Source organism: Megalobrama amblycephala, linkage group LG8 (assembly GCF_018812025.1).
Source record: "Megalobrama amblycephala isolate DHTTF-2021 linkage group LG8, ASM1881202v1, whole genome shotgun sequence".
NCBI lineage: Eukaryota > Metazoa > Chordata > Actinopteri > Cypriniformes > Xenocyprididae > Megalobrama > Megalobrama amblycephala.
In genome coordinates, this window is record NC_063051.1 from 34,152,527 (window position 1) to 34,162,849 (window position 10,323).

Here is a 10,323-nt window from a genome sequence, read left to right on the forward strand (position 1 = left end):
TATATATATATATATATATATATATATATATATATATATATATAGCATAGCATATATAGTAATATACCTAGTAAAAGCTTTAGGGAAATCATAAAACTTGGTAAGGAGTCTGATAAAACTTGGCAATGAGCATCATATTTCAACTATATAATAAATAAAATTAAAATAAATTAAAAAGATGCGAGATTATTGGTGTTTTTTTTTAGGAAAAAGATCTGAGAAGCAAGAGATAAAATGTTTAATTGTTCTGCTGTGTATCTCATTGCTGTGTATGTGAAACAACTGAGATAATAAAAATATCTACTGAAAATGTTATTTTAAATGGGTCTGGACTGTAACAAACATACTGAAAATGTCTATTTACAGTCTTTTCCTCACTTGAAATCCAGTCAATTTGAGCTCAACTCAGACATAAACAGTTGCGAGCACATTTGTCGGTCATCGATTGCTCTGCGGATGACTGTCATGTCTTCCACACGCACGCACTGGGAACCACATGGTGGCCAAGTGTCTCCACACAGAGTGAGGTCCGCCAGTAATCAGAATTATTGCCGTCTAATAAAATAAAATGTCGCAGTTACAGGCCCGGTTCTTCACCGAAAACAAAAAGTGAGTATATCTGGTGTGCATAATACTAATAGCTGAAACGTTTAGCTTTAACGTTAGCTAGATAAGAGATATCCAGCTGACTTTTGATTAGTAGTATTTACAGTGTTCATTTGATAAAAATGGTAGGCTGTGTTTGTATCGGATGTAATGTGCTCTTCTCTGTAGGTATCTGATAGATGATGTTCCGTTCTCCATCCCTGCTGCCTCTGAGGTGGCGGATCTCAGTGGTGTCATCAACAAGCTGCTGGAAGCTAAGAATGGTGAACTTGTTTACCACTCATTCATTTTGACGTGTTTTTACCTTGTTATGGTGCAGAATACTTGCCCACTGTAAATATCACTTTACATAATTTGTGTGGAATCTAATAATAACCTTAATACTATGCTTGGTTATATTTTTCTTGTATTTTTTATTTATTTAAATTCATATAATTGATGTCTCTTTTTACAGCTGGACACAAACATGTTGAGTTTGATTTCCTGGTTCAAGGACAGTTTCTCCGCACTTCACTGGCCAATCACATGGAGACAGAGAACATCTCAACGGTATGGCAATGCATTTAATGTAGTCTCACCTACACGCATCTACAGACCGCCTACAGTCTGTTTACTCTGATACTGAATGCACACGAAACTTGCAAACTCCAATTAGATTACTTGACAGTAGCATTCCATTTCATTCAGACAGTGGCTGCATCCCACATCATATACTTCCCCACTATAGTAGGCGAAAAAACAGTTACAGGCTGTTTTTGAATGTTTTGTTATGTGAAAAGAGTTCAAATTCGTAGTATACATAAAACTAGACAATACCCAATATGACATAATACTTCTGATGAGATTCTGAAGTGCGCCTAAAATAGGCGCTTTACTATCCCATGAGGGCACTGTGAATGTCAGTGGACAATGGTAGGTAAGTGTCAACATAAAAAAAATATGTCTGGATTACCTTCATTCTAAACACATATAGAACATACTTTTTTTAATGGTCACGAAGTAATTACTTATCCAAAAGAAGTACCTACTCAGAGAGTATGTGATAAAAATGAAAAGTCTGTCAGCGTTTACTCAAACTCATGCCATTCAAACACATTCTGCTTGTCTTTGGAATTCAAATGAAGATTTTTTTTTCAATATTATCTCATCATTTTTATCTATGCAACCAAAATTTTCACGTTTTAAAAAGTACAAAAATACATCTAAATCCAATCCTTTTTCAAGCTGAGTTTAAATGCTCAATATGTAGTTTTTCCACTGCTAGAGGTTGCCTATTCAAAACAAAATGATGCAGAGATTGAGTGCGGAATCATAGGAGATGTCGTCTTCACCTCACAGTCGGTGGAAAAGAATCTGACAGGACTCGGGCAGAAATCATGTTAATGGATGAGAGATGTAGTATGAAGCAGAGCAGGGCGAGTGCTGTGTGAGTGGAACGAGGCCGCTGGAGCGATTGCTAATGAGAGACGAGTGTGACACAGCTCGAGAGCTTTTATTATGCCACAGTCGCTGCTTCCGTTGTTTATCATATTAGATACATTTGAGTGTGTTGAAAATGATGTTATAACGTGATTCTGTGTGTTCGCTTGCCGGCCGCTATGAGACACTTGTTGCACGCTGCAGTAAGCTAGATCAATATTAGAATATCATATTAATATAATGAAGAAGGTGAGATTCAAACCGTAAGACTAAATGTGTTGAGCTATATAACAATGATTAGTTTTCTGTCTATAAATGTATCCAAACAGTTGTTCTCTTGTCTTATAAAACATATAATATATTAAAGCATCTTTGCTGTTTCCATGGTTTCTACAAAATAAAACCGGAAATCGAGGGTAACGCATGTATGGTGTCATTCATAGGCGACGCACGGACACGGTCCGTGTCCTGGTTAAAATTGCTTATTTCTCTGGATTTAAACATTTTCGGAAACATCTGGGATAATGCAAGTACAAAAGCCAACAAAATATATAACATTGTTCTTGTGGTTTTTGATATTTTAATCCAAAAATCTTACATATTGTGCCTTTAACAGATAAACTGCTGTGAAAGTGAAACAGCTAATGTGTTCAACATGCAAAAACATGTTTGTTATATGATTACATGCTCATCTGTGTTGTATGTGTGTGTGTTTACAGGAAGAAGTGGTGGAAATAGAATATGTAGAGAAGTTCACAGCCCCACAGCCAGAGGAGTGTATCATGCATGATGACTGGATCAGCTCGGTGGAGGCTGATTCTGAATGGTGCGCTTCATGCAAAACATTCTAAACAGAAGTCAAAAATCGATTTGCTTGGACAGTTTTATGGCTGATCTATTGAAATCATTTCTCTGCTTTGTGCCCAGGATCCTCACAGGCTCTTATGATAAGACTGCACGGATTTGGTCAATGGAAGGGAAGGCTGTGATGACTGTGGCTGGACACACTGATGTTGTGAAGGATGTAGCTTGGGTGAAGAGAGGTTAGAAACGTACAAGTGCATTTATTTGACAGATTAGCAGTATGAGATGCCTAATGTGTATTTATATGTGAATCTGAATGAAAGTTTAAGAGAACTAATGATGTATGAGGTTTCTGAATTGGTTCTCTTGATGCTTCTGTGGCTTTTAGATGGTCTGAGCTCTTTGCTCCTGACGGCATCTCTTGATCAAACAATCATGTTGTGGGAGTGGAATTCCGAACGGAACAAAGTGAAGGCCCGACACTGTTGCCGTGGACATGCAGGAAGTGTAGACACAGTTGCCGTTGACCCCTCTAGGACAAAGGTTTGTGTGTGTTTGCTAGTCTTTCTGTCTGTTTGTCTGCACTAGTTGATGTACTAGAAGTTTTTGATTTTTAAGATTTTTTTTTTTAAATAAATACTTTCATTCACCATGGATACATTAAATTAATCAAAAGAGTCATTGAAGACATTTCATAATGTTACAAAAGATTTCAGTTTCAAAATAAATTGGTTTCTACAAAAATATTATGCAGCACAACAAATGTTTTTAACATTGATAATAATAAAGAAATGTTATTTGAGCACCAAATTAAAATGATTTCGGAAGGATCATGTGACATTGAAGACTGGAGTAATGATGCTGAAAATTCAGCTTTGCATCACAATAATAAATTACTTTTTAAAGCAGTTATTGTAAATTTTAATGATATTTCAGAGTATTACTGTTTTTACTGTATCTGATCAAATAGTAGTGTGTATGTGTATATATATATATATATATATATATATATATATATATATATATATATATATATATATATATATATATTTTTTTTTTATTCATAATAATAATAGATGTACTGCTCCGAGTCTTTAGAATACCTTACCTCAAGATATACGTAATAATTCTAGTCTTTCAATTTTTAAATCACGTCTTACAACTCATTTTTTTAGCTTATTCTGATTGATTAACATAGCTTTTGTGTATTATTGTTGTAATAATTATTTATTGTTCATGTATTTTATTATTTATAAGGTGTCCTTGAGTGTCTTGAAAGGCACTTATGAATAAAAATAAAATGAATGATTAATAATAATAATAATATTTGCATCAAAGAAATAGTTCACCCAAAAATGAAAATTTGATGTTTATCTGCTAACCCCCAGGGCATCCAAGATGTAGGTGACTTTGTTTCTTCAGTAGAACACAAATGATGATTTTTAACTCCAATCGTTGCCGTCTGTCAGTCAAATAATGGAGTGAATGGTAACACAATTTATAAGAGTCAAAAAATATACTTAGACAAATCCAAATTAAACTCTGCGGCTCGTGACGACACATTGATGTCCTAAGACACGAAACGATCGGTTTGTGCGAGAAACCGAACAGTATTTATATAATTTTTTACCTCTAAAACACCACTATGTCCAGCTGCGTTCAGCACTCGCTTAGTGAGGTCTGATCACGCTCTGATGACGGAAGTAATGTCTAGCACTCATTGAAGTATAAGCGCGAGACATCACTGCCGTTGTCAGAGCGCGATCAGACCTCACTAAACGAGTGCTGAACGCAGTTGGAAATGGTGGTGTATTAGAGGTAAAAAATGATATAAATACTGTTCGGTTTCTCACACAAACCAATCGTTTTGGTCTTAGGACATCAATGTGTCGTCACGAGCCGCAGGGTTTAATTTGGATTTGTCTAAGCAAGTTTTATTTACTCTTATAGTAGAAGTTCCCATTCACTCCCATTATACCGCTGACAGACGGCAACGGTTGGAGTTAAAAATCATCATTTGTGTTCTACTGAAGAAACAAAGTCACCTACATCTTGGATGCTCTGGGAGTAAGCAGATAAACATAAAATTTTCATTTTTGGGTTAACTATCCCTCTAATTTGATTTGCTGGTCATATGTCTGTCTCATGTTTTTTTCCTCTTCAGTTTTGCAGTGGCTCATGGGACAAAATGCTTAAGATATGGTCAGCAGGTATGTTTTTTTGTTTTTATTTTTTAGAAACTTTTCTGTGAAAACTAATTCAGAAGGACAAAGAAAAATGTCCACCATCAAAAAAGGAAAACAATGAAAGGGTCTCTACATTTACATGTCTCTACACTATACATTTATAAAAACTGGCTTCTATTGTTGTTCTCAGTGCCAACGGAGGAAGAGGATGAAATAGAGGAACCCAACAGGCCACGCAAAAAACAGAAAACGGAGCAGATGGGGCTCACACGGGTGAGGATCTATGCATGTTCTTGACTCAAAGACTCTTGCTATCAGGTTTGCGGTTTCATAAATTCTTCTTGTTCTGCTCTAGACTCCCCTCATGACTCTTTCTGGCCATAATGAGGCAGTGTCCTCAGTGCTCTGGATGGATGCAGAAGAACTGTGTAGTGCGTCATGGGATCATACCATCCGTCTATGGGATGCAGAGACTGGCGGGCAGAAGAGTACGCTAGTGAGTGGCACCAGTTCTTCAGAAAAGAGTAGTAATAGATAAAGTTGGGAGTCAAGAATTTTGCACCACTAGTGTCATCAAGCATATTCAGACATGATTCCCAGACACTCCCTTCTGCCATTGGTTGAACAAATGAAATGATCTTAAAGGGTTAGTTCACCCAAAAATTAAATTCTGTCAATAATCACTCACCCTCATGTCGTTCCTAACCCGTAAGATTTTCCTTCATCTTGGGAGCACAAATGAAGATCTTTTTGATAAAATCATTCATGTTTGGTTGAGCTTCTGTTTATGTTCACTGATCAATATTTATATTTGAGTAAAAGCCTAAATTAAATCTCTTCATCATATAAAGTGATCGAGTCTCTTCAGAAAATTTGGACTGAACCTCTCGATTCATATGGATTAGTTTTCCGTTATCTCTGAACTTTTTGAATCTATGCAGGAGTCAGAAAGCTCTCAGATTTCATCAAAAAGATCTTCATTTGTGAAAGCCTTACGGGTTTGTAATGACATGAGGGCGAGTAATTAATGACAGAATTTTCATTTTTGGGAGAACTAACCAAGTTGGGTCAGGAGAAAGTATTTTAAGAAATGAAAAATAAACACACAAGGGCTGCTGGATTCTCAGACTGATGTTCTTGCATTGCAGACGGGCAGTAAGGTTTTCAACTGTATCTCATACTCTCCAATGTGTCGCCGTCTGGCCTCTGGCAGCACCGACAGACATGTGCGTCTATGGGACCCAAGATCGAAAGGTGACTCAGAGATTCCACATAATGATGCCCTCTCAAACTAACAGATATTTTTGTTGCTCATCTCACTCTTTTTCTTCCAGATGGCTCTCTAGTTCTCTTGTCACTGACGTCCCATAATGGTTGGGTGACGGCGGTCAGGTGGTCTCCATCACATGAGCATCAGCTGGTGTCAGGATCTCTAGATAATGTGGTTAAACTGTGGGATACCAGGAGGTGTGTGACTCACAGATACATTATACCCCAACACCATCCTGTTCCTGCATGTCTGTCCCTAACAGTGTTGGTTTCTTCCTTACAGCTGTAAAGCTCCACTGTATGATCTTGCTGCCCATGAAGACAAAGTACTGTGTGCTGACTGGACAGAGAATGGGGTACGACAAACCATTCAAATATTTGTCTGTTTTTTACTAGCACTATTAAATATCCCAAAAACTCACAATAGGAGGTTTGTGGCTTTTGAGGTCACCATGAAATCAAAATTGACAATTCAGTTCTTTTATATGGAATATTATAAATGATTTATCCGTGCACATCATTTTTTTTTTTTTTTTTATTCATGTGGCCTCGTAATCTTTAATCAGAATAACTTCCCCTCCCTCTTGCAATGACTTCTCGTCTCTGATGACCTGTCTTTCGGAGCAAGGGCAGGGCAACCTGTCACTCACATGAGATCACAGCAATAGTAAACAACAACCACCCAATCGATTCCCTGACAAAAAAAAGTCCCGCCCTACATTTTACTCAGATATACATCACAATTGGAACGAAAAGACTATCGCAACTCCGTTTCATGCCGACTTTACAGCCTGTTCACACCAAGATGATTATTTGGTTTGATGACCATTTGAGATAAACATTTTAATGTGTCTGTTCAGACTGACACGAACATTCCATCTGCTCGGTGGATTTTTTATGGATGGATGTTTTTATCTTTTTTCCATCGTACTGCGAAGAAAATTGGCTAATGAATTGGGGGCTTGCTCACGAACAAAGGATTTTGCTAAGCGTCTAAATGAATAACAGATGAAGAATCTACAATGGCTCTCTTGTCTCTGTACTTTTGTATATGGTGTTTTCCATAAATGCCATAGCTCAGTGGTTCCCAGACCTGTCCTGGAGGACCCCTAGCACTGCACATTTTGGATGTCTCTCTCATCTAACACACCTGATTCAACTCATCAGCTCATTAGTAGAGGCCGCAAGACCTGAAGTAGGTGTGTCAGATAAGGGCGACATACAAAATGTGCAGTGCTGGGGGTGTGCCTTCAGGACAAGTGTGGGAACCACTGCCATAGCGAATGCTAAAATCTGAATGACTATTTGAAAACAGAAAGTTGCGCAGCGCTGCTTTGTGTACCGTAGTAACTGGGGTAACCGCTATATTTCTGCTTTTCTGTAAATGCCACATACTGTCAGAAAGGTGATTTTGCATATTCAGCCTGTTTGCCATGTTTTAAAGGGGTGGTTGATTATTTCACTTTAACTTTAGTTAGTGTGTAACCCCCAGCACTGCATATTTTGGATGTCTCTCTCATCTAATACACCTGATTCAACTCATCAGCTCATTAGTAGAGACTGCAAGACCTGAAGTAGGTGTGTCAGATAAGGGCGACATACAAAATGTGCAGTGCTGGGGGTTAGATAAGGGCGACATACAAAATGTGCAGTGCTGGGGGTCCTTCAGGACAAGTGTGGGAACCACTGCCATAGCAAATACTAAAATCTGAATGACTATTTGAAAACAGAAAGTTGCGCAGCGCTGCTTTGTGTACCGTAGTAACTGGGGTAACCGCTATATTTCTGCTTTTCTGTAAATGCCACATACTGTCAGAAAGGTGATTTTGCATATTCAGCCTGTTTGCCATGTTTTAAAGGGGTGGTTGATTATTTCACTTTAACTTTAGTTAGTGTGTAACCCCCAGCACTGCATATTTTGGATGTCTCTCTCATCTAATACACCTGATTCAACTCATCAGCTCATTAGTAGAGACTGCAAGACCTGAAGTAGGTGTGTCAGATAAGGGCGACATACAAAATGTGCAGTGCTGGGGGTTAGATAAGGGCGACATACAAAATGTGCAGTGCTGGGGGTCCTTCAGGACAAGTGTGGGAACCACTGCCATAGCAAATACTAAAATCTGAATGACTATTTGAAAACAGAAAGTTGCGCAGCGCTGCTTTGTGTACCGTAGTAACTGGGGTAACCGCTATATTTCTGCTTTTCTGTAAACGCCAACTACTGTCAGAAAGGTGATTTTGCATATTCATTCAGCTTCTTTGCCATGTTTTAAAGGGGTGGTTGATTATTTCACTTTAACTTTAGTTAGTGTGTAATGTTGCTGTTTGTGCATAAAAAAACATCTGCAAAGTTACGACGCTCAAGGTTCAATGCAAAGGCACATGCTAGTTGATGAGTTGAATCAACTCCACAGCAACTACATAAATTTATCCACTAACCACTCAGAAACATCCATTTGTATTCTAAAAGTAACGTCTTCCTGAGTCTCTCCATTAGTGTCCGACTCCGGTTTGAACAATGTAAGGCTGAACGGACAATCCTCATTTTGGCTGCGTGAGATTCTCCGGCTTTGTTGTTGTTGAGCAACCGAAGAGTGAGCTGTTAAAGCTCCGCCCTCTTCTGGAAAGCGGGCCGGGAGCAGCAGCTCATTTGGATTTAAACGGACACACAAAAATGGCATGTTTTTGGGCAAATTTAACAAGCTAGTAAGCTATTATACTAGCAATTTCCATAGTTGCAAAAGATTTGTCAGTTGGCATGAATTAACATTTCTTTTCTTGGTCCAATTACCAATTGTTTATGAAGGAGATCCCTGTAATGTATTCATTTTGAAAATGTTTTCATTGCTTTTATCCGTTGTAGAAGTTGTGGTGGGCAGTGGTTCTTACCCAGGGGGCCGGGGTCCACTAGGGGGCCTCGTCAAACTCCCAGAGGGCCCCAGAAAGTCTTAAAACTGTTTAAATTTAAAAATTATATTAGCAATCTTAATTAAAATACAAAAATATAATATAAAAAACATGGGAAAGAACTGCATTTCATAGGGTCTTTAACAGTTTAACTTGGAGACCTTTTAAACTTGGAGGATATTTCTGTGGGTGTTTCACATTTTGTCTTTGTTCTGTCTGCTTTTCTCTCTAGTTGATTTTGAGTGGAGGAGCAGATAACAAACTCTACACATACAGATACTCCGCCTGCGTCTCGGATGCAGGGGCATAGAACAATCTTCTCTGATGCCAAGACCACAGCATATCCGTCATTTTACTTAAGGATCACCATGGGAACATAAGCAGCGTCTCCTTTTGCTTTATAACTTACAAAAAATTTATTCTGGAAACCAGCTACAAACAGAAAAGAAGACCTTACAGCCTTACAAGAGACAAATACATCTGTGTAAATCATGTGTAAAACCATTCTTGCATTCGATTCAATGGGGCGATTTATGTATGAATAGTTTTAAGAATAATTTGCACAAATTTGTTCTCCTGTTTCATGAATAAGGCCTATTGTTTCATTCAGTTCTTGAGTAAATTATCCAATTCAGTTCAACTCAATGCAACAATTTACATAAGAATGGGTTTCCCAATGATTTACACATTAATTAGTGCTGCTCATGTTTTATGTGTAAGGCATAGTCTTATTTTTGTTTGCTTTGAAATTGTTTAAACCTATGATGCTCAATACAGTGTCTGAAACCAGTCATGTGTCTGTTTTTACTCTGTTGCCTTTCATATAGAACAAATATTGAATGATAAATTTGTGAAATTGTTGGTTAGTTGTGTGATTTTGTGAAGTGTTCTGAAGTTTAAATATTTTTAAATTAGAATTTATGTTTTGAAAGTTCTTCCACACATTACGTCCTGTCATTAAATATTATACTCTTTCAGACAATGTTGATCTTTGGACTGTATTGCGGTGAAATAAATTCTAAATTACAGTTAAAACGCCAACGCTGTTTTATTTCAGTGATATTTAAGTTGTAGTTATTTGACCTGACACCGGCAGGTGGCGGTAGGTGTTCGGGGTTGGTTTACGTTT

At 37.7% G+C, this 10,323-nt stretch overlaps 1 protein-coding gene across 1 annotated transcript; it reads left to right on the plus strand.

The window, feature by feature from the left end:
- The first annotated feature begins 443 nt into the window (after positions 1–443).
- On the plus strand, positions 444–10,235 carry wdr12 (WD repeat domain 12). The gene is made up of 13 exons (XM_048200818.1): positions 444–609; positions 775–869; positions 1,061–1,155; positions 2,745–2,851; positions 2,953–3,068; positions 3,218–3,372; positions 4,994–5,039; positions 5,206–5,288; positions 5,371–5,511; positions 6,164–6,269; positions 6,350–6,482; positions 6,568–6,640; positions 9,427–10,235. Exons 1-13 carry the CDS (start codon positions 569–571, stop codon positions 9,502–9,504), a joined length of 1,269 nt encoding a protein of 422 aa, XP_048056775.1. The 5' UTR covers positions 444–568; the 3' UTR covers positions 9,505–10,235.
- The last annotated feature ends 88 nt before the right edge of the window (positions 10,236–10,323 follow it).